This window comes from Aquila chrysaetos, chromosome 4 (assembly GCF_900496995.4).
Source record: "Aquila chrysaetos chrysaetos chromosome 4, bAquChr1.4, whole genome shotgun sequence".
NCBI lineage: Eukaryota > Metazoa > Chordata > Aves > Accipitriformes > Accipitridae > Aquila > Aquila chrysaetos.
In genome coordinates this window covers 67,448,818-67,473,397 of record NC_044007.1, presented here as the reverse complement: position 1 = coordinate 67,473,397, position 24,580 = coordinate 67,448,818, and the positions used below count along the sequence as shown (strand labels likewise).

Sequence of the window (24,580 nt, the reverse complement as noted above, 5' to 3'; positions counted from 1 at the left end):
GAATTTATTCTTGTATCTCAGTGACAGAGTACAATGAATTTCTTGGATCTGCTGGCTCTTGAGGGAGAATTATTTGTATAATCGGTAACATCCATGTTTCGAGAAGTTCTGCATATATATTGAATACATAATTCTGCATTGCAGTTCCCAAAATGAAATCTGAATTGCCATCTTCGATAAGTTACTCAGGTGGAAAGCTTTTCTACCTGAAAAAAACCAACAAACCCCAACACAACTAAAACATACAAATAAACTTCATCAGGCCAAATTTCAGCCTCTTTTGGACAAATAAAACCTAGCAGTGGCTTGCAAATTTGCCTCCCACATCTGGATCTTCACAAAGCAGAATTCAATATGAATAAAGTAGAAAAAAGGAGACATCAATAGTATGAATAATCATTTCATATTAGAAGTAAAAGATGTTGATTGCTTCACAATGATTACTGAGGCACAGAACTTCCTGGATGAAAGCACATCTCGCAATGCTTCTGACATGTGGTACCCTGTGATGCTGGGACTCCACCAGAAGTTAGCTCTAACTTCTTTACCAAAATTTCATGTCTAGATTCTTCATTTTAATAATCAGGTATTTTAACTTATCTCTTCTCATTCTATAAGACAGAATCTTTTAACTGTGATGTAACCCATGACATTTCCAGAGATGCAGTGTTTATAACGAGCATACTTTCTTAACCTGAATTCTCCATGAAATGCTGAGCTTGTAGTACATTAAGCAGTACTGTTTTCTAAAGGCATACGTCTTTGCAACAGGCTCCTGTATGCCACCACTCTTTTTACAGTCTTGCTGCCACACCTCCTGTCCTCTTATTCAAGTCTCACTTTCTGTCCCATGCATCCTTTACATTACTCCTCCAAAACAAGATTTCATGGTCTTGAAACAAGAACTTCTTCAGTTAATGAGTATTATTTCTAGTGACCGTTTCTGACAAGAAATACAAAGAAATCTCTAGAAATTGTCTTCCACTAAAAACACTAGCCCATAGCCAAACAAATCTATTGTTGTTGCTGAGGAATTTTGGACTGCTCAAATTCACTGGATTTTGAGGAGACCTGTATGTTTCAGAACTTTTGCAGAAATTCTGTCAAGGAGCTTCATTACCAGTATTTCTAAAAAGAGAAGATCTACACGCAGTACTCATGTCTGCTGAGGCAAAATGTCTCATAATTGTTCACATACTTGAATGACATGTCTTGCACTGATATTCTCTTGTCAACACCAAACCACGAGAGCAGCTAATGAAGCCCAGTCTCTTCGACAATGGACTCTGACCAGTGCTTTTCTAAATCTTTCTCGTGTTGATTCTTCAGGGTCCAGTAAGTAGTGAGCTCAGTCTGCAGCACTTCCCTCAGTAGAGGATTGATACCATCTCTCTTCTCTGTGCAGATGTGTAATTTCAGGAACCCTTGATCAACTTGGTTCAAAAAGGCTGAGAGATTCAAAAGATACTGGGGAACAGATGACAAAGCCAGAATGTAAGCCTTGTTTCTTAAGAGGCCAGGCTAAGACAATAAAGTAGAAGCAAAACGCTTATTTCTTGTGATGACTGACTGTATAACCATTTTGGTTTTTAATCTGCTCATTGTTTTTTATCAGTATTCCCATACCTGCCAATGTTCTCTGCTTCCTGTACTTTAAAAATCTTGTATGTCATCATCAGTGCCTTTACAACAAGACTTCCATTTCCACTGTGAGCTAGTTATATCCCACGTTTTCAACCTTTCACCACAACTCTTGTTTTCATTGACATACGACAGCCTGGATTCATGTTCTCAGCTTCTGGAGGAAAAGATACCCCAACAACTGAGTTTACCTTCAATAGGTCTTTGCTACTCCAAGTCCACTACAATAAAGAGAGGCAGAACATTCCTGTGATGCAGCTAGGCAACTCCAGCACTGGTAGAGCTGCATCTGCAACAATGCTGTGTTAGCCTGCTGATTTAGCTTCTTACCATACTGCCTGAAGCTTAGCAATGAGTGCATAAAGCTGACAGACAAGTGGGAGACGGTTTAGCCTGGGCAGTTAAGAAACTAAAATACCGACTATCCATCCCTCTACTAGACAGATATACAAGTATTTAGATGTGGAAAGGCATAATTAAGGTTTCATGCTCTAAAATATTTCTTAGCTCAGCAGTTCACTAGATAGAAATCTCAGAAGAATGTTCAGCATATAAAGAGAAACACAGTTATAGACACGTAAATCTGGCAAATGCAAATACCTGAACTACTAGAAAAGTAACAAACATTAAAATCCCCAAGCAATATCTATCCTAGGAGGCTGGAAAGAAAAAAGTGTTATACTTACAATAGACAGTCTCGGGTCTCAGGGCTTTCTCTTTCTTTAATTATGAAGATGCAAGTCATCCCAAAATAAAATAAGAAAAAGAAATTAATGTGCTGCACCATTTGAAGGAAAAACCCTGTACTTCCTGAGAAGCCTTTGCAGATGAATTACACTACAGGCCAAAGTTTCCATTATCAAATAGGAAAAATTAGAGCCTTTATCATTTTCTGCAAAAGCTGGAAGTACTGACAAAACTGTACTTACAGTTAATACGAGGTTAATTTCAAGAAAGCTCTGTTATTACTGAAGTTTTAAGTGATGATTATGGCTTGAAACACAACATCAAGGATGCCAGACAAAACCTTGAGTTCTGCATGATTACAGCTCCTGAGTTTTCAAAAATTGTAGTTCCAACTAAAAAGAAAACTCACCCCAAAAGGAAAAACCAACTAACAAAAAGCAGCCGCCCCACCATTTTGAGTGGATTTGGCTAAACCTTAAGGCTAGCCAAATCTCCTGAAAGTTCATTCGTATCTTGAAGAACAGGAAAAGTGGTTTTCATCAGCTGAATCCAGAACAGATTGCTTTTTGGCAGATTCTAAGGAAAAGAGGAACTTAAATTTTCATTTCAGAACATGCCTAAAACAATCCTGACTCATTTTGAGAATTTTTTGGCAAATAAACACAAACTTGCCATTTACAAGAATGAAATAAGCATGATCATTCTACCAGTAAAGCAGCTGTCTGCCCAGTGCAGTCCATAGAGTTGAGTGCTATATTTTCAGTATTCAGTGGCATGGAAGAGATGCTGCACGTCCATGTTGACAATTCAGTAGGAAGCAAGACTGACACAATAGTTAATTGTTTAAGCCGCCAAATAGCTGTTCTTTCATAGCAGTTATAAAAAAGGAAGTTACCCAAGTCCCAGTATCCCCACAGGTAGTGGGTGGTATAGTATGAGCTCAGCAGGATTTTATAAGCTTAGAATACAGACACAGTCTCCCTTGTGGTTATGCTGTCACAAGGGGTTTTGGTACTTGTCCTTCTACAGAGTTTACAACAAACAGCTGCTAATACCTAACTTTTCAGACAAGTGAAGAAAACATTAGCAGCTGTGAGCTGCTGCTCAAAGAGAATTTCTTCCTGACCATTTTTGGACAATCAACTTTGACTTTGATTGCACCTGGATTACTGCTTTTGTTAGTATTAGAAATGGAGTCCCACAACTGAAGCTAAGGGGTCCATTTTATTTGTGACCCCTTCTTGAGGTTTCTTTAAAAATTAAAAAAGCAGGAAGCAAAAAACCCAAAACTACATCAGGAATGAAGATTCTCACACATTAGGTAAGGAACTTACTCTCTGTCCTGGGTCATGTGTTGCAAGCAAGTTGCAACAGCTGTTTTTGAGCTAAGACTATGAAAAGTTAGGGTAACTTTTAACAAAGTGTCTAACTTTGAAAAGTCAAAACTCAAAAACCGCTGGGTTTTAGGGTTCAAACTTCCCACGCACACTGTAATCTGTAAGAGCTACTGCGTAATTAGTTTTCCACAGAATTCAAGTTCACAGGTTATCTAACAAAACAGTTTCACATGCATAGTTATGTATTATGTAAACATAATTTAGTTGTTCCTAAATATATACAATCAAGTTGGTTTTTTTTCTTTTTTTTTTCCAAAAGAAAAGCTCTACAGTTTAAGCCTCTTTGGATCATGACGTAAGCTGCAGAAAGTAACAGCATGCTTTTCTGAGACCAAACATAAACAATACAACAGCAAGGCAATTCTCCTGTAACTGTATTTTCAACCACAGGTTCTGATGCACATCAGCTAGGGGCAAGAGGTATAGCAGAAATGAGAACACCGAAATGGTGAAGACAAAAACTAACAATGCTCTTCACAGATCTGAATGTTCCTTGTTTCTAATGAGGCTGCAGAGTCCTGAATGCAGATTCCTCTCCTTTTGGAACATAGTAGTCATTTCTACCCTATCTATCCCCAGTTATGAAGGGAGGGCAAGAAGCCTTGAACCCTTAATAGAACCACAACAATCTCATCTCTGCTCCAAATACAGTTCACAGAAGAGGCAACACTCTTCTGCTGGTGCCATACCTGCAAAGGGCTGTTCAAAATACATAGAAAAAAGACATTCCACTCTAGGATTTCCGCTCTAAAACTGAGCAATACAGCTAAAGCATATTTGCAAAACCAGAGTAAAATATATCACATACCACCATATTCCAGATATATGCACAGCAGGTATATTTTAATTATTTGGGGACTGCTCCCTCAAAAGGCCTAGCTTTTTACTCAGCTGTCAAAAAAACCCAAACCCATCTTTCATGCATTATATCTCCCATTACTCTTATAGACTTGGTTCAATGAAAAACGTTAGTAAACTTATGGAAACATAGTTTTCTAACCATTTTACCGTAAGGGCTAAAAGTAGCATGCAACTTTGTTTTTCAAAGTATGTAATACAAGCCAATTCCAATTTCCAAAGAGCTAAGAACTAGATGCACATGTATGAACACTATTTTGTCTTTTTCCAACCCCCCATCAATATCTATTCAGCAACAAAACCACAAAACCCCATCATTATGCAACTATGCAGAGGTCGTAAGGTACTCAATGCACAGGATATACACAGCCTTGTACTGTGATCATCCCAACCCCACAATCTTTTGTCCATCAGTACTTTTTACAGGGGTTTGGTCTCATGAGTTATCAGTGCTATTAAAAATTAGATGTGTATTCTGCTTATTACTCAAGCTCCAGTTCAAGGACACAGAAAGCACCATAGTCACAAACACTGAAGTCAGTAAGAAATACAAACTCTTGGCACAACAAAGAATCAACTCTCAGGGATAGAAACTAAATGAACTCTGAAGAAGTACACCATATAGAATTAAAATACTACCTAGTATTTTGTAAATTAAGCATTCAAAGACTTGAGAACTTCTATGTTTAAGTTTCATACATCATAGAATGCAAGTAGCAACAATTTTATCTAATTAGATAACTGATCATCTATTATTTGACTAAAGCCCCTGCTCTGAGACTTATTCGGAAAAAAATATTCACATAAATTTCAAAGTGCAAATGGAAAAGACTTCAAATAAAACCTAATCTAGTAACAAACTACAAAGAAAGTCATTGCACTACTAATCATTTGCTTGAAATACTTTTAAATTACTTCTATTTTATGATGCAATGTGTCATCCAATCTATTTCTATCCCTTGAAATCAATCACACATCAATCCAGTGGGTTACCAAGCATTAAGCCTGCAAATGTAGAAATGAAAATACAAATGAAAACTCAGGACTCCCTTTCTTCTAAGAACAGAGACTCAGTTTAATGCATCAAATTATTAGCCTCCAACAGAGTCAGAGGAATTCCACAAGGCTTAAGGTATAGGCTTATTCTCTTTTAGTTTGGGAAGTAATAAAGTATTCTGGGTAAACTTCTGTCCAATTTATAACAAGTCTGGGTAGTCTGCCTAAGCTGCCATGAAGAGACAGATACTATTTACACTTTCCCCTCCAGCAGCAAATGAGTTAGGCACTGTCAGTTCAAACACCCAGATTGAGAGTCAGTACAGGAAAAACATCCTAAAACTCTCTAACTCATCAAAAGCAATATTCCTGGGGACTGAGGAACGTAGCACATACAAATTAGATTTCTTAAAAAAAAAAAAAGTCATTTTTATTCTTTCTTTATACATACGTCACTAATAAAAATCTCCCTAGTTTTATGGAAGCAATGCATTTGGTACAATTTATCTAAGAAGTATGCCTAGATGCTTGTGAAGTGGCCTCTTTTAAAGAAATTATGCATTCTGATGCTATTGTTTAGGAGTCAATGGTAACGATAGACAGGTGAACAAACCAATCAATGTATAGAGATGAAAGAAAGGTATGCCAAAGTAATCTAGATAAATATCTTATGAACCTATCCAAAATCCAGAAAACCCAAACTACCCAGGTGACCAAAAAAAAGAGATACAATAACCATGTACACAAAAAGTCAACTGATGTATTCCTACAAATCTGTCAGATAGTCAAGCTTTACTAGGCCAGCTACTCAAAATAACGCATTTTATTTTGAATAGCTATAGGAAATGTAGACCAATGAAATGAGAATCATTTCACACACGTAGCAAGTGTTTACTTCGTTTCTTGGAATTTTCCCCGTGACTGTCCTTCTCCTGATGAAGGGTTATTCTTGTGGTTTTGAAACTTTCCCTGGTGGAGGACAAGCACAAAGTATCTTTACCAATGCCATTTTAAAAAGAAATGGGTAGCCAAAAGAAAAAAAAAGTAATCTGACTAAAGTTGTAAAAAATGGCTGGTGGGTTGGCCAGTGTTACCATTTAGGTAAAGAACTATCATCTTCTCTTCATTTTGTTATGTTGTCAGGACATCCTCTGGTATTATTTTGACCAGGAACTCCTCTAGTAAGGAACAAACTAAGAGCTATTCACTATCAACACCTAGCCTGTATCAAAAAGGAACATAAGCTCAGGACTTCCACAGTTACTTCAAGCTTGGTGATACAAAAACTTCCTGAGATAACTCAATGAATTCTGATCTTCTGCCAAAACATACAATAGATTTCATAATTTAAAGTGAGAAATTAGAGGTAATTGAAAAGAATGATGACACGATCTTGGAAAGTTATCCCTACAGAAATGCAGTCATGTGACTTACCAGGACTCTACACACCAGCACTAACATTTAAGCATCCCGTTTTCAACCTGCCTGATTCTCGTTCACTATCAGTTTGCAGTTCTTTGTTAACTCAATAAACTTTGACAGATGTAGCCTAGTGTACACTGATTTCTCAGAGTGAAACAGAAGGAAAACTACAGGCAGATTTGCTAATAATCACTAGTTTTTCCACTTTAAAAGGGAGAAAAAGCAGTAACTGGATTGCTATGAAGCTTAGCTAGGAAATAAAAAGAAACAACCACAAAACCAAAGGAACTCCTTGCATCAGCAAGAACATTTGGCAGGACATGAAAAATACTACAGTACTATACACTTCTATTGGATCAACAGGGAACAAGAAGACTGAATCCTGAGGAAAAAAAAAAAAGTGTTTGGACAAAGCAGAGCCACTGACACAAAAGTCAATGCTATTAAAGTGATCAGCAAACAGGTAAAAAAATACTGTTAATCTGTCTTGAGAACAAAGAGGTGGAGAGATGCCCCTATCTACAACTGAAAGAAAAGGGGCACACAGACGCTTGAGAAAGACAGTATTGCAGTTAGTCTTTAGTGTTCCAGGAAGAATAAAATGTCATTAAGGAAACATCAGAGCACACACTTCAGTGCCACAACAATACAATCTGATGACAGCAATCCTAAGTAACAGAGGAAAGTACAACTGAGTATGTCTCAACTTCATAGGCTGAGAGCGTGGAGTTTTAAACAAAAGATAATCATTAGCCAATCAACAGTCAAAAGTTCAGTCAAACAACATTTATAAAACCCGTATCTCTAAATACATCCTCACAGAACGTTGTCTAATAATTTAAGTACAAAACACGCAGAGGCAGTAAACCAGGAAGTTGTTATTGAGATGCTTCAAACACACAGAACCATAGGACTTGGCAGTTAAGCCTATGTAACTCCTGCACAAAATCTGAATTGATGTTACTATCAAAGTAACAAGTAAGCTAGTTTTATTCAAAGTACAGGTGAGTTATGCAGACTTGGAAAACAGAGCAGTACTTTTACCGACTGTATCAAAACCCAGAAGTTTGCATTCTTTCACCATCTGTGACTTACACGTAATTCAAACGTTAATTTCACAATTAACACACATTTACCTTTAGGCATGGTTGATGTTTCAAGTTACATGGTGGTCAAAAGAGAGTTGTGAGATTTCCACCTCCTCTTTTTCTTGGGATTTTTCAAGCAAATTACTGTTACAGATCTACCAATGAGTAAGATAAGCACTTGAAGCCATGGAAATCAATTTCTGACCTTTACAAGAATCCCAGATTTATGATTAAATTTGCATATACAGTTAATATGGAAAAAGGTTACCTTTTTATGCTTTACACCACGATAGTGTGACTGAAGACTTAGAGAACTCATACATGGAACTTTACAAACCTAAAAAGAAAAGTTGAAAGCACATCTTCAGTTATGCTATGGATATTCTGTAGTTGGTGAGTTATAAGAACTGGAAATACATCTGTTTCTACATTATAATTCTCAAGGTCTTCTTTGGCTTAAACAGTACAATTTGCGTGACATTTAGGAGAGCAGCATACCACTAAAATGACAAGAAATAGTGGGCAAACCTGTTCAAATGATACTTAAATACACGTTTAAATATACTAGGTGGTACGAATCTTTTAAGAGCTTCCCCCTTCCCTCCTACCACCACTTTCTGGATTCTTAGTGTTTTAAACTTCTCCAGGCTGGAAAGCAAAGAAGGGATGACCATACAGTGACTAGAAAGGAATGGAGACAAAATTATGCCCTAGAATAACTGCAACTCCATTCATTGCTACATCAAAGGGATCAGAAAAACAATGAAGACATCTGCATTTCATTAAGATCCACAGACACACATACACTATTACAATAATTAATGGAAGACAATACAGATCTACAATTATTTCTTACTATCTTTAGCTAAAAAAAAAGCAATGACTAATATATGCTAATATTGCCTATTCTCTTGACATACTGTCCCAGAAGTTTAATGCACCAGAAGAAACCTCACTGCTAGAAGAATATATGATTGACAAGTTTAACACGTTCTGACCCGGAGCTGTAGCCTTTACAGATAAATGAGCCTTTACAGTTGCCTATGGGAAATACTTAACAGAGATTTGAAAGACTACAGTTAAGGACCATCGTATTGCACCTGCGACTGCTCAAGAACAAACTGAATTCTCCAAATCCTAACACAAGCAGGTCTTCCAGAGACTGACCACGTTATTCTCCGCATTAACAGCTTCTCTCACTTACAATTTTGCCACGCTACATCGAGCTTAGGTCTGCATTTCTAAGAGCATGGTCTTTAATACCTTAGGCCTGCATTTTAGCATACAGTCCGAAAACCCATCAAGAAAAGCACTCACTTCACAAAAAAATATTTTTTTTTCAGATTCCGGTTTGCCATCTTCCGGCTTAACTTCTTCAGTCACAGTGCTCATCCTGCAAAACGGGTTCACTGCACACAATGAAAAAAAAAAAAATAAATCCAACTCTTGTTTATACGGTACTTTTCAGCAAACAATTGGGGGCGGGACGGAAGGGTTAGTCGGATGAATTAAGTTGATTATTTTGCTTCAACGCGCTTCCAGACGAAACCACACCTTTTATCCCTAAGACACCTTCACAAGCCTTCAGCCTTCCGGTAAAGGCACTCTCCTCGCTCGTCTTTCTGGAGCGGTTTCACAGAGAAGCCGGCCCCCAGGCAGCTCCGCTCTCCGGCCCCGCACACCCCCCGCCGCTCCCGCCGCCCCGCCGCGACCCGCTGAAGTCACGGCGGTACCTCAGCCGTACCTCAGCGGTACCTCAGCGCCGCTCTCACCCGCTACGACCCCCGGCGCCTGCTTCAGCGGCCACCCTCCGCCGCGTCCCCAGGCTGGGCCGGTAACGACAGCAACCCCGCCGACACAGAGAGAGAACGAGAGAGAGCGCGCACGCCCCCCCTCAACGGTCATCCGGGAGCTCGAGCCGCCCCGCCCACCCTCCCTTTTCGTCACTTCCGCTGCTTCACCGCCACCAGGAGACACCCGGGGGAGGGGGCCGAAACCAGCGCCCCGCCCCCGCCTATCGGTAGGCAGCCAATAGGCACGAAGCCGCCCGCCTCGACCAATGGGGAGACAGCGCCGCCTGGCGCGGCTGGGAGCCTGAGCCCTCCCCTCCCTCCGGGAGCGACGGCCCCGCCCTCCCCGGCCGCTTCGTGGCGCCCCCTGGCGGCCGCATGAGGGGAGGTGACGGCAAGTAACACGCTCGGCAACGGTTTTAATTTAAATGCAAATATTTATTTTTAAAACGTCTTAACTTTACACTTCTGACCGGTAATAAATGTAAAATATAATTTAAGAAATACACTTGGAAGTTCCTTCTAAAAGCAGACTGAGGAAACGGTCCAAAATGCCAGATCCACGTTTTAGTGCCTGTTTTTGATGAGCCCGCTAGTGATACACCTTGACGTCTATTATACTTGTATACAAAGCAGCATAGTCGATACGGGTTAGGTTACATGTCACCAAAGGTATTTTTTGTTAACTGGTTTTGCTTTCGCAGGAGTTGCTGCCTCGACTTGCCCGGGACGGCCGTCGGGGCTGGAGCTGTGCCTGCCCGCCGCTGGCCTGCCTAAATACTGCGGCTGTCAAAGTAGCCAGCACGCGTGCCCGAATCGCTCGCCTAAATGCACGCGTTACACACGCAAACCGGTACGTTTTCAAATAATGCTCAGGCGCCAGGGGTGTTCTCTCCAGAAATGTGCCCTTAATTTTGGGGACCATGCCATGGGCCAAAACTGCTGGTAGATCGCCATGCACCTATTTTTTTAATCTCATCCCCCGCTGTGTCTCTTCAGGAGGAGCAGGAATGGCACTTTTAGTACAGGATAATTAGCGGAGTTTGATGGCAGGTTTCACCCCTTTTCAAGATTAATTATATTATTTGTACTGGTATTTTTCATGGGCATTTCTGTAACAGTCAGAGGCCTTTACGTGGAGTCACATTAAAACACTCGATAATCATTTGTGGTTCTAATCTCAAAATCTAAAATGTAATTGAAAACACTGCATTGCACATGTTGTGTAATGCTTCCATACCCTTCTTTTAAAAAAAAAATTACAAATTAAAAGTGCAGTTACACAGTGAAAGAATAAACACTTGTAGAAAAAAATGAGAGAAGCAAAAAAGGAGAAAATAGGTTCCTTGATTTTTTGAAAGAGGATTTGGTGGTACATGTACTTGCAGAACTAAACTGTTGGTGGTAGCTCAGAGTTTCTCGGCAGTACAGCCTCCTGAAGAGAGGATGTTTCACCACCAAAGTGACCTTTTTTCTGGTTTAGGAGTACAGCTGTAACTAGTGAGTACCTCTGTCTTATTAAGTAGGGCAGGGGTAAATGGGGGGATTGCACTTCTGCCTAACACTGTTCTTTTGGCAAAACTTTTGAAGTATGCCTAAAGTGGAAATAAAGCTACAGACGCAGTGAACAGAAAGGGTCAAAGCCACAATGTACCATCCTATAAAATTGAAAAGGTAGAAAAGCTAGAGGAAGAAAAAGGAAAAGTTTTTTTGATGGACACAACTGCCTTTAAGGAAGAAAGTGTTCTTTGGTTTTGTTAAGAACCTATGTAGGTGAGGAAGGACCCTTTCAGAAGAGGGAAGTTTATTTACCATGTAGAGGAAGAATCTTTTTGGCTATGATAAGAGTAGAAAGAAAACTGAATACTGTTTCTGAGAATTGAGATAACTTTTGCCTTTTTGAAGTTCTTTCTTGAAAGACAGTGTTTAAAACAAACACACAACAGTTGATGCTTGCTTCTCCCTATCTCACATTTTAAATGAACAAAGGGAGGATACATACCATCCAAAAGTTTAAAAAAAAAAAAAAAAAAAAAGTTCAGAAGGGAGAGTAGTGTGATAAGGAGGGGAGAGGCCAAGGTGTGACCTAAGAAGAGGCAGAACAGCAGTGTAATTCCTATGACACCCTCCTGTGCAAAATGGGGAGCTCTAGACCAGAACTTCACCTGATTTTTTTAACATAGTCTTTTAATTAGTTAAATACAGTTACTGAGACTAGCTAAGCAGCTGATGTTCTTTCCATTACCTTCTGCCAAATTTTTGTATTAGTCATTGGAATACTGCAATTCTACCAATACAAATGTGAAACTGGAAGTTTTGGCTGTTCTACAGCTGTCCCTGGAGCCCTATTGCATCAAGGAAATCCTGAGAAACTTCAGATTGCAGAGTCAGAGCACCAGCTGCGTGACTGAGCTATAACTACCAGCAGCAAGAGAGTTAATGCAGACACTGAATTTGCCAGAGTTTCGAAGACTAACCCCAGGAAAAGAACAGGAGCACTTCATGCCTCCTAGAATGATGTTTTCAGTCTGAGAAATGCAACTTAGCATTGAATTACCTCAATCCTTGTTTTCAAGAAATTATTTTCAGCCTGAAAAGTTACAAATTCAGTTCTACAGGAAAAATAAGGACATGATTTCAGAGCACAGGGTTATTAGCAGTGAGTGGAGAATTAAAGCTGTAGTCACAGAATAATTACACCTTGACAGCAATATATCAATCAGGGTGATCTTTTTTTCTCCCCAAAATTTGTCTTAACAATCTTTTTTTTACCTTCCTTCCAAACCTCCACCCAAAGTCTTTGCCTAAGCACAGGCAAGTGCTTGGATCACCATATGTTTTTTTTAAGAAAAGTACTTTATGGTTTTAGTACATTTTTCAGCTATCTTTCAGCTTGATGATTTTGTTCAGAAGCATTTCTGATAGCATGATACAGAAATGTATTTATAATGACAAGAACATATGCCATGTGTATTCAAACACAGCAAAGATATATTTGTCAGGGTGGTGGTGTCCATGAACATAAGCTACCAGCAGCCCTCTTGTATGAGTCTCCTTCAGCTAGATAAAAACCGTGTGACTACAGCCTGAGCATGGCCACCTGCAGAATCTCTTTGCTCACTACACTTGTTACAGAAGTCTGCTTCCGTTGTGACACGTGATTTCACATAGGACTGCAGGATTTAAAAGAGAGGAAGAAACTCTAGGGAAAGAAGCTCCTTTTCTAGAGAGAAATTTTCTACAATCTGGTTTAGGTTTAGGGTTTTTGTCTCAGTATAATCAGAAAAGTCTTTCCATTTTGAATGTTTACACTAAGACAGTAGAGAGAGAGGAAGAGAGCAGAAAGAAAAGACAAGAAAAACAGAAGAACAGCTCTGTACCTCCATTCTGAGGTTAGTTTTTTTAGTTACGTGACACTCTGATGAAAGAAAATGAGTATGTTAACTTTTTTCCCACTTCCTAAGGCAATGTATGTATTCATAGGTAGGGAAAATGGCATCTTTTAACTATTTCGATTAAAACATCACACATTGTTAAGACAGATTACGGCTTTTCTGAAATAACTACAGTGGGTGAGGCTGTCCTACTTACATTCCAATATGGCTTCAACACAAAGAGTTAAGAAAGGCTTCTAGGCAGCAGAAACTGATCTTATCCCACAGAATATTCCTTGCCTCAGGCTTGTTGCTTCCCACTTAAGTATTTTAAGCGCTAGGAACTTCCAGAAGAATTGCACATGCCCTGTGGATCTCAATACCACATCAAAGGATCAGCACCTAAAGTCTTACTGAACTGGCTGATGCACAAATGTCAGACTTCCCTATGCCATCCAGAGGATACTCAGTTCTAAGGATTTTAAGAATACATCACTGTGTTCTAGTGAAGGGCAATTAAACCATAGAGGTATACTTTGCATTACCATATTACAATCAAGGAGTAGGAAGTCAGTCTTTCCTACAGAGAATTTAGGTACAGTCCCTTGATCTTTCATTTTACTAGTTAAATGTCCAAACTGAGGACCAACGGAACCAAGCTTAGCCCTAGCACACTGCTGCCCTCACTCAGATTTTCAAAACAAAGCTCTACTTCAGTATCCAAAGAGTCTGAAGTGAATAGAAATTACTGATAGTGTTATCTACAATGGAGGTGTGCCCCAGTTTCAGCCACTGGTGTAACTGCATCCCAGCAAACCTTAGAAGCAGTAGGAAAATCCACTCTTTTTGCTGTACAAGTTTACCCCTAGCTCAAATCATGTTGGTTTTCAGTAAAAATAGTGGCTTACAATGGTGTACTTCAGTTGGACTAGCATTTGTACAGTGCTCAGCAGCTGTCCGCTGACAGCTAAAATCAGGCCACATTCTCAGTAAAGACAAGACCTTAATCAGCAGCTTTAGCATTGATAGTAGTCTCTGCTATCTGTAGAATGAGTAACATCTCAGAGGGAGACACATTCTCGGAGCTTTTAGAGCTGCTCACCTTCCATACCAAAAAATATCCTCCCTGAACACCAGAATTCATGAGTTCATTGTGTCTCAGCCTCTGGAGAGTTTATGGCTGAAGAAGTTTGAATGCTATCATCAGTCAGATGTTAGAGGCATGCACTGGAAAAAGAAAGGCATTTCTTTCAGCCTGAATACTCCAAATTCCTATCAGGTGAGTGTTTGACTGGCCATTTCTTCTACAAGAATAATTTTTTTTATTGTTGTTGCAATAAATGCATTGGGAGGCTCCTAAAACAGACTTTAGGGCTGCACTTGAGGATACAAATACCAGCTCATTAAAGATAAAAGCTAAACATCAGTGATTGAAAACATCTTAAACCCTACTTCTCAGTGCTAGTTTTTAAAATAATACCAAAGCAACAACAACCACTAAGAAAATGTAACCATTTAAAAGAACTGCACTGTCTTTCATGCTATTTACTGAGCAGTGTCAGGGGATCATTAATATCTGCATACAAAAAGTTTTATAAGATTAAATCAGTGGCAATTTAACAGGGTACAATGCAATGTCAGATTTCAGTCCAGACTCAATCCAGGGCACATATCATGGGGAGAGGATGAAGGAATATCTGTGCCTTAAAAGCAGAGAGCAAGAGATTCTTTCTTAGCGTTTAATTCCTCTGTTCTTTCCAAATGGTGCAATATACCAAGTACTTAGAAGGAACTGGTCTTTGTTTACTGTCAACAGTGGTTAGCTATTGTCAAAAAAGAGGATGAGCTGCTGATCTCTTTATAAGCACAGTTCTTAGGAGATTGCTGCGTGTGTGTGATAACTTAGACTAGAAAGAATTCCACTGATACCACATTTTTTCATGTGAGACCTGGAATAACAACTCAGCCACAAATTAAGTGGGCCAAATTCAAACATGATCTGCAGGATAAGTGTGTATTTCTTGGGTTCGGACTTTATGGAATGATAAGGAAGCAAACCTGACTGCATTTACACAGGGGGCAGGCCAAAGGCAACAGCTCACTTTTGAGTCACATGTTCATCCATCCTCCTAGAAGAAGGCCGTTACATCTCTTATGTCAGATTAGATTCTCTTACATGCAGAAGCTTCATCTACCTCTGTAATATCAATTAAGATGTGTGAAAAGTGTCTGGGTTTGTTGGGAACATAATAAAAATCATCCCAACTGAAATAAACCAGGAAAGCCTTAGAGTAGATAGAGTTATGTTGACAAAATAGCCTTTATTCTGTAGTGGAGAGACATGTAGAGAACTTCTGTTGTTAGTATAAGTTGTTTCGGCACTGAAGAGAGAAATCTGGCTGGTATAGCTCTCCTGATGCAGTCATGCCAAGAAATATTTCTAAGCACAGACAAGGCATTCAGTGGCACAGTCCTCTACAGAGTTGCACCTGGTGTAACCACTTACCGTTGTGCAAACTGGCACCAGCATGCCCAGATGAGGATAATAGTGATTTACAGGCATGTTGCATCAATGTAAATGACAAGAGAAGGTGCAAGGTAGTGCAAAACCAGGCCCAGGTGCTCTCATTCAGAGGGGTGTGACAGTGAGTCCAAGCGTGGAATTAAACGAGCAGCTTTCCAGCAGTCATGCTGGCGTGTCCTTCACTTGCCCCGAGCCATCTATTCCCACACTACCCTGTCTCCACACTATCCCATTTCTGCCAGGCAGCTGCACAAGGAGCTGGACTGGAGAGTATTACATGGTTCATAGCACAACCCTACCAGCAGCTCTGCAGCCACAGCACAGTGTCTGGCACCAGGAGATAAGCAGTGCCACTGCTACATGCCAAGCAAAGGAGTATGAGAGCAACTCTGTGACAGTCTAAAAGAACTGCTGCTTTTATTTTTGTAGATAGTGAATCAACAAGCCAGAGGTTGTGCAGCACTGCTGGTGTATGGCAGTCTCACTCTACGTGAGTACCCAGTTTGCTTGCCCAGAAGTATTTTTGCAATGGGGCCTGAATTTATGTGATGTGAACAGTGGTGTACCAGAGAGCGGTATAAATTCCACCATTGTGGTCTCACTTCAGAACAGGGTCTGATGTTGCATTGCACCCACTGGCAGGAGTATTAAGGCAAGGATATCAAAACTGTCTCAAATAAGACGCAGCATGTAGCCAAAAGGGCACTGATTTACACCAGACACAAAAAAAGGAGGTGTTCTCATGGCTTGGGTATGGTCAGCTGGTCTATGGCAGATTTAACTTGACCTACAGTAAGACATTATTGCACCTCTTTACTGTCCATTCTTGCCTTCTGCTGGGAATTCTGCCTTCTGCAGGACAGTCGTCAAAAGGTACGTGTGTTATCTCAACCATTTCAGTGTAAAGTGCAGCATTTCAGATAAAACCATTGTTCATAAGCACTTAACTGACATGCAGAGAATGTATATCTTTACATCTGCCAACACTGATGTACAGGCGGTAATTTCTATCAGAGAAGACAGACGGTCTTGGAGAAGAGCAGCCTCCGAGGTGCAGAATCATTCCCCTTCCTGAAAACTACACTTATCCCACATATTTATAGCATTAGGGAGAAGTTTATGCCACTTTTCTAGCATGTAAAGCCATGTCCTTAGTGACTAATAGGAGAGAGAAATGAAGACATTATAATTATTTATAACATTCTGAAAAAGAAAACATTCATTATAGGGCTTCTTTCAAAAAGCACATATAGATCTAAGCTTTTTTTAAATGATGTGGTTTTTATATAGGTGAAATTGATATAAAGTTGAAATAGTGCAATTTTAAAACAAAAGTTAGTGCAGGAGTCAAACTACAACAACAAAAACCAAAACAGAAGTTGTAGATTTTTTTTTTTTTTTTTTTTTGCAGATATACATTACTGCCTGGGTTCAAAGGAAAGCATACAGATCTGTTTTCAAAAGCACCAAAGTGCACCGAAGTGCTTTTGAAAGGTACACATATTCCAGTTAGCTCTCGGTGAGATTAAGATTTTGTTTTGGGAATGAAACTAGGATGCTTTTGAAAATAACTTATCTAATCTTAGTGTGGGATTTGGTTTTGATGTCAGGTGATGAAGTCTAACAAGCTGCTATCAGTCAAAGAGATACTATCAAATAAAAAAAGTGCATTTCCTTTGTTAACATTACAGGTAACAGCAAGGAAAATAATTGGAGAAATATTTTCTTCTCATGTACACTTAACAGCACTTTGTAACTCATTTATAGAAGTGGATAACATCCCATTGCTCAGTCTTTCAAACAGCAACATGAAAGGCTGATGGCTTCAAAATGAAAGAATATGGGTACTAAAACCTTAGTATTATCAAGGATACTTGGGAAGAACTTCAGTTTGAAGTGAAATAATTTCTAATGCATTTTATGAAAGTAATTTGTTTTAATTAATGCTATCTTTTAAATTAAGAAGTTGTGTTGGGAAGCCCTTGCCTGTTCCCATCAATTTAATGTTGAGATAAAGGAATAGCTGATGCCTCTTATTAGAGTATCAAAAAAATAAAAATGCAAAAATTCCTAAGGTAACCTGGCCACAGTGAAGACCATAAACATTTTCTCTTTGCACAGAGGCATCACATCAGCTTGAGAAAAACAAACTGAACAAAGGCAGGAAACAGAAATAGCTAGACCTTGGTAATGAACTGTAGACAAGAGAGGAAAGATGATGAAGACAAATTAGCAGGTATACCTGTGCAGTGAGTAATGAGTATTTTCTGTGCCTTAGGTTTTATCTTTCTTTCTTTCCGAATATCACTAGGAGAAGGGCAGTAGGGGGTATAGGATGAGTGTGTGTTTGCATCTGTTTTTTCTCACACGCAGATGCACACACACACACACGCTCAAAATCTTTCCACTGGCTTTTAATTTTAGTAACTCATTTAACCCAACTGGAAGAGAATCTACAACTTCTTGCTTTTAACATTATAAATATTCCAAATGTTATAAAATCTATTGTAAAAATGTACATTCAGTGGTTTTATGAGGCACAGGACCTGCTAATGTATTTTCAGGGAAGCTCGTGTGTACTCTGTTCTGTCCACTGTTGGACAATGGTGGAGAATCCAGGGGCTCACGCTTGATTGCTTGAACCAAGCAGGGGTTTTTAAATTCACACGGCATTTTAAACACCTCATTATTCTGCTCTTTCTCCTCCCCTGGGCTGGGGCTGTAGAAGTGGCCATAGCACCCTGTGTGCTGCAGGTCCGGCATGCTTTCCAAACACCCGGAGGAGTTCTGAGGGCAAAAAGGGGCCACCTCCTTGCTGCGTGAACCCTTGCAAAATCTGTTCAGGTTTAGGTTGTTGGGATGATTTGCTACGATGCATTGCCAGTTATGCGGTGTGTAAAGGCAGTGCCTTGGCTTCTGACAGGGTGAGGCTGGCTCACAGAGGTCCGGTTCTGTTTTGAGGTGCACTCTATTGGGGTAGCTAAACACCTGCTTTCTTACCGAGCCGCTCTCATCCAGCCAGGCTCGGTTTTGTGACGTCAGGTAATTATCGGCAATGTTTTCAGAATCAGAATCGTATTCTGTTTTGATGGGCATCTCCAAGGGAAAGGCTGCATCGTAGAGAGACTCTGAAGATATGAACGGTCTCTGCAGTTTCAGATGGTCTGTCGCATAGTTCTCTGCATAACGCTGTTGTACGCCCGAGTAAGACTGGCAGCTTTCTGCACTCCCCCAGTGGGAAGGGCAAGTTGGTGCTAAATTTAAGAAACTTTGGTCTCTGTTGTAGAATGATCCAGCTCTCCTGTTTGAACATGTGTTCATTCGCTGGCTCATAGAACAAGAGCTTGAGTTTCTTAAAGTCCAGCTACTGTTTGTGGTGCAGTTGTTTTGAACGCCCAAAGCTGATGTGTTGGAACTGAGAGGTTCCTCTTGCATAAAACACTCACCGTTTGAATGAGGCTCAAACTTCACTTTTACATTATCTTGTTCATTTTTTACTGCTGTCCAGTTAAGATGCTTCCACTGGCCCAGAGTTTCAATGGCACTGTTACAGGAAAGTCCCTCCAGGTTTCCTTTTAAACTGGCAAAACCACTTGGTATCTTCAGTTGTTCATCTTCTTCCCTTTCAATAACAGTAGAAAAAAATCAGTCAATCAGAGTTTTCTAAATGCATGCTTTCTGGGATACAAATGGAGTGGCTCGACATACATTACAAGTGATACTTTGTCCTTAACTTAACATGGGACTCTCACGCTTTTCTCCGTATAACCTTTGCATTTGTTCAAGAGGAAAAAAGAGTGTGCATGCACCTGGGCGTCAATGTGCATGCACAGCTACCTTTCTGTGAAACAGTTTCATTTAAATTCTGACATGCATTTACTTTTCCATTTCAGGCACACAGTTCACAAACACCTTAAACACTGTAGTACAGTATGGTAACTAACTTACACTTTTGTTCTTCCCTTAAAATATATCTAAATAATATTTATGTGCAGAAAAATCTAGAGATAAAATGCAAAGAGTATCTTAAATGAGATGTATTTTGTTAACAAGGAATCATTTGGATACTTAAGAACTTTCTGATTGAAGTGATTTGAGGGAGAACCATGGGGGTCTCATATTTTGAGAATGCAGAGTTAGCTGAGAGGAAATAAAATGCCTGAATTAAGTGTCCAAAATAGTCACAGATGTTCATATTGGGCGTAGGTTTGTTTTACATGTCTAACTTAATTCATGCTGTCTTTTGTTTTCCAAGATGGCCAGTGAATTCATTTTCCATGACCTCCAGCTGAAGAACACAACATTAGTGAAGAGCTCTGGCAGAGAAAGTTGCCTGAGCATTTCCATGTCCGATGCAGCAGTTTTCAGAACTTGGGGTTCAATCTTCAGGTTCAGGATTTGTCTGGAATTCACTAATGTGCTGATTCCCGACCAGGCAGGATGAGTTCTACCAACCCACTCCCTCCCTCTCTGAACAAGAAGTGGACATCTCAGTAAGAAACCGAGCATGAAAACCTGGAGAGCTAGTAAGGGGTTTAGAAGGCTTTTTCTTGGGCTCACTATTAAGAACTTTTACTTTGGTATGAACTCAATGTGCAAGTATAGGATTTTCCAGTAGAGGGAGTCCATGTTGTTACAAAGAGAGAATATCCCACTGTAATAAATGTACACCAGGAAAGCAGAGTATTTTCTCTTTTTTAACATGAGGTGTTAAATATTTTCAGTCCTCTGCTAAATATCGTTATTGTTATTATTGTTAGTCTTGAGATGCAAATGGTATGATACAAGTTTGCTGCAGAACTAGCTTCTCAGGAAATGGTCTAATTGGGAAGCAATGGACTGAACAAAATGCAATAGTCACAAAAGCTTAGATCCCCTCAAATGAAGAATTTTACAGTGAAATAGTATCTAGTGAAAATTCTTCAAAAGCATGTATGTTTCCAGGAAGACAGCATACATTTTAACAAAAAAAGTAGTAGTAAGGATGAAGTCTGATGCAAACTATCAGGAGGACAGGACTGAATATGATCTCCAAAGCCAACTCTTGTAACACTTCAGCCTGTAGGAACTATCAAACACAAAGGAAGGATTTTAACCACTCAGAAGGTAAAAATGTAACTAAATAAACATCTAAGAGCATGGTTAATTAGAGAGAAAACAATTTAAAAGTAGAGACTTGAATACAAGAGAGAGCCCCTTTTAATCTGCTTCTTAATAGAAGTTCATTCCCTTACACGGTAAAATGATGTTTGTGCCGTCCTAGTAAAGGTAAAGAGTTCCACCACCACATTTTTTCCACTGGGCCAGATGGTGGCTGTGTACACCTCCTGGCCCCTGTTCATCCAGTCCACCCTCTTATCTCTTCCCTTGGACCAGCTTGAAGAGATACCTCAACAAAGCCCACGGGAACTGGAACAGGCAATCCCATGGGGGAAGGAAGAAAGGCTTATTTGGGAGGAAAGGGTAAAATCCAGTTGAGAGGTCCTCTTTGAATGCACATCTGTGAGATTAGCTTCCACTCCAAGGCTGAGCCTACAGCCAACTAAATGTATCTATCTACAAACATGCAGTGAATATGAGAATCCCTGTTTAGATTATGTTGAACATCCACAACTAAAAACATGAGCTCAACTGTCATCCATAAAGGGGAAAAAAACCCAAAACTTAACATAATCAAATGTTAAAAAGTAGAAAACCAAGGACACTAAACCAGCAAAGAGTTTCAGCTGCAAAGTAAAACAAAACCCCCAAATAAGTTTTTGTGCAAGAAAGTCAAAACATATTAATAATAAAGCATTTACTTTTGAAGTATTCTGTTTTAATATGTATGTACTCTCAACTTCAGAAGAAAAAACACTGAAGAAAAGAAGTAAATATTGTTTACAGTTAAAACAGCCATTTCATATGATCCATAACAAAAATGGATTTCCATTTGGTAAGTAAACTAAACCCTTCTCATACAGCTCTTCTCTTAGGTCATTACAGTCTTTTTTAAAGATCTCATGCATAAAGAATACATTCGTTTTTCTAAAATACAGATTTTTTTTAGTATTGGAAAATATACTTACTTCAACATTTGCTGTTGGGCAAGGACATATTCTGAACAACCACTTCGATACAGAAGTTGAGTGTTAGCTTGAACCCAGACCCAGTGATCTTCATTTGTTTGTACTTTGACTAGAGAAATGCCATTTTCTCCATTATTCTTTGCTATACAATGTAAAAGAAAATCTATTTTAATACAAGCAGTGTTTAATATTTTTTCTTACCTAAACTACGGGTGAATGTTCACAGGTTTGTTTGCTGCCCTGGAATCATAGCACAGGAAAGTACAAGCTAAAATATGTCACAGAACTAGGCAAATTACATTAAAAAATAAAATATGAAAAACCTGATGAGGCAATTAGAAACACTTAAATTGCAACCAAAGATTTTTCAGTATTATTAGTTTATTATTGTTTTTCCCTCCCAGTAATAGTACTATACCAATGAGAAAATGTTAAAGAAAAATGGGGTTATGACAGAGGAATGGTTTTAAAGACGTTAAAGGTTTCCAGCAGGTATGACAGAAGGCTGAGTACAACTCTACCTAAGAAGAAGTTGCCTATTGGGGAAGACTCACCATCAAAATTTTAGCCATTGTAAAATCTGAAATACAGCATAGACTCTCATAATATTGCCACAGCCAAACACTGGAAAAGCATGAGTCAAAGCTGCAAGCAAATCATGAGTTTTAAAGAAAATAGAGTCTAATTTTCAGCTGTTTTCTGAGCTTTGGGAAAAACTAGCATTTGTTAATTATTATCCAGTTTTCCTCAGAGAGGGATAGATATGATCATTTATTATTAAGCCTTTCACATAATCATGTTAAATTCAGTGCTGCCATATTTAGGAAAGCATACTTTGAGTATTCTTATTTACTATGATTGTTTATATCTCTGTAAACTTAGTATCATGGTATTTCTGCCTATGCCAAAATAGCAGACTAATTCAGTACTGTCTTTTGAGGCGGTCAATTTTTTTTTTTTTTCATTTTTTTACAGAAGGGGTTTTAGAAAGAAGAAAAAAGAAATCGTTGGGACCAAAACCTGGAAAACCTAACAGGAGAAAAGACAAGATTTTTTCTCCATAAACTGTATATAATCCAGAAGTACTTAGCAGACACACCTTTGATTTGGTTTTCAGCAATCTGTAACACATTAGTGAAAGCTGCACCTTCGTGATGACTGTTTCTTCCATATAATTCTGCTGCTTCACACAGACCTGAATTACCTTTGGAACTGGAGCTGTAGAGGACAGAAAATGTGGAAAATTCCTTGTCAGTGAATGACAATACAGTAAAATCACAAACTCTGAAAGATGTGATCTTCAAGCTGTTGACCATTAGCAAAGACTTATGGTTTCTGCATCATTCGTTTGGTCAAACTAGTGTATGACTTGAATTCTGCATTCAATTAAGAGGGATATTTATGTTTAGGAATATTCTGCTCACAACTTACTATATCTGGAATAATAAGTTTCAGCTTGAATTGAGACACATGCTGTGTATATTCTGCTCTGCCTATGCAAGGTACATTCAAGGTACATACATCACACTGACCAGCAATGCACTTTAAGAGTTAGCATGACTTCAATTTGCAACAATCATCGTATGATTTGAATGAATTTCTTCAGTCTTTAGTTCAAAATGCATACTAGGGCTTGGAAAGGGTGCAAAGTCCATAACATTGCTTTCCAAATTTTTCCCTTTATTAAGACCATCAGAAAAGAAATTACTATATAAATTTGCCCACCATCCCTGACCAGCATGCTTCAGGCCTGAACCAAAGGAAGCACTGAAGTTAAATGCCCATTTCATTCTTGTCAAATTCTTGGCCACTGTCCAGTCAGTTAGTAAAACTTGAGTAAAGCACCTCTCTTCTAGGAGCTGAATTCTGATCATCAACTAATTTAACCTGGGCCACTGAAAAACTAGCAAGTGGAAATGGCTTTCCAACTTGGTTCCAAAAGCCTGCATAGTCCATTATATCAGCCTTCTAGTAATTTAATTCTTGTCAAAAGGATGTATGTGCTAGAACAACATTACACGTCTGGATAGTAAATCCACACATACACAAGCATATTCTAATTAAAAGCCAAATTATGATGCTGTCAGTCACACTGATGAGCATTTTACTTCACAGCAATGGACCTCATTGCTGTAAGGTCATATTTAACCAAATAAGGGAAAACATAATCCTAGCCCCAAACATCAACTAAAATTCAATCATAGAAGAGTAACGAAAATAAGTGTTAGGAAGGAAATGAGTCTGAACACAATCTGTCCTCATCTTCTGTGATTGCTACCGAGTGATCAGCCCCAGGCCATTTAGTGCAATTGTAGACTTATGTGTTCATAAGCCTTCTGTTGCAAGATAAATACATACACCAAATACATCTCATTTGACTCTCTGTGAACACCCACACACATGCACATTCAGCTTTCTAAAGTTTTCCTTTTCCTTTGTTTGCCATCGAAATGCTCAAGTCCAAAAAAATTGTGCTACCAGAAGATACTGAAATTTGGGAACTCTCAGTAAAAATACTTTTTCTTTTCCACTTTCACACCTAGTAGAATGACTTACTGCATTGGTAACTTCTGAAGGATAGGAAGATATCCTAACTTTCCGGTTTTTATGGAAAATTATATATATAACAATATAATACTTAATATGTATTATATATAAAGTATCCTATATTACAGTATAGTTATTATGTATTATATAGTTAAATCCAGATAAATTATTCACTTTTCTAGAAGAGT

The 24,580-nt window shown here is 39.0% G+C and overlaps 2 protein-coding genes and 1 long non-coding RNA gene across 17 annotated transcripts in view; 1 reads left to right on the top strand and 2 right to left on the bottom strand.

Annotated features, from left to right (window-relative positions):
* LOC115340232 overlaps positions 1-10,001 on the bottom strand; it is a 35,019-nt gene extending 25,018 nt beyond the window's left edge. For 2 of the 15 annotated variants that reach the window (XR_005932198.1, XM_030011482.1), the window contains exons 1-4: positions 9,862-10,001; positions 9,407-9,498; positions 8,358-8,426; positions 2,328-2,361 (exon numbers count right to left, since the gene is read on the bottom strand). Coding sequence is in view for 3 of the 15 variants with exons in the window: in XM_030011482.1 (XP_029867342.1) it covers positions 2,328-2,361; positions 8,358-8,426; positions 9,407-9,498; positions 9,862-9,994 (328 nt within the window). In the remaining 12 variants the exon portion in view is untranslated. Of the gene's footprint in view, positions 1-1,198; positions 1,522-1,626; positions 1,814-2,327; positions 2,362-8,137; positions 8,245-8,357; positions 8,427-9,406; positions 9,499-9,833 lie in introns of those variants that run through there. The other 13 variants (XM_041123014.1, XM_041123015.1, XM_030011488.1 and 10 more) reach the window with 13 other exon arrangements.
* Positions 10,002-14,001: 4,000 nt separating this feature from the next.
* LOC115340743 lies at positions 14,002-22,924 on the top strand. The gene is made up of 3 exons (XR_003923155.1): positions 14,002-14,532; positions 20,033-20,270; positions 22,821-22,924. It is a non-coding gene; the product is annotated as an uncharacterized LOC115340743 (long non-coding RNA).
* AHRR (aryl-hydrocarbon receptor repressor) overlaps positions 17,320-24,580 on the bottom strand; it is an 86,823-nt gene continuing 79,562 nt past the window's right edge. Inside the window, exons 9-11 of the mRNA XM_030012725.1 lie at positions 22,945-23,063; positions 21,846-21,987; positions 17,320-19,399 (exon numbers count right to left, since the gene is read on the bottom strand). Of these exons, the coding sequence (XP_029868585.1) occupies positions 18,280-19,399; positions 21,846-21,987; positions 22,945-23,063 (1,381 nt within the window). The 3' untranslated portion in view covers positions 17,320-18,279. The remainder of the gene's footprint in view (positions 19,400-21,845; positions 21,988-22,944; positions 23,064-24,580) is intronic.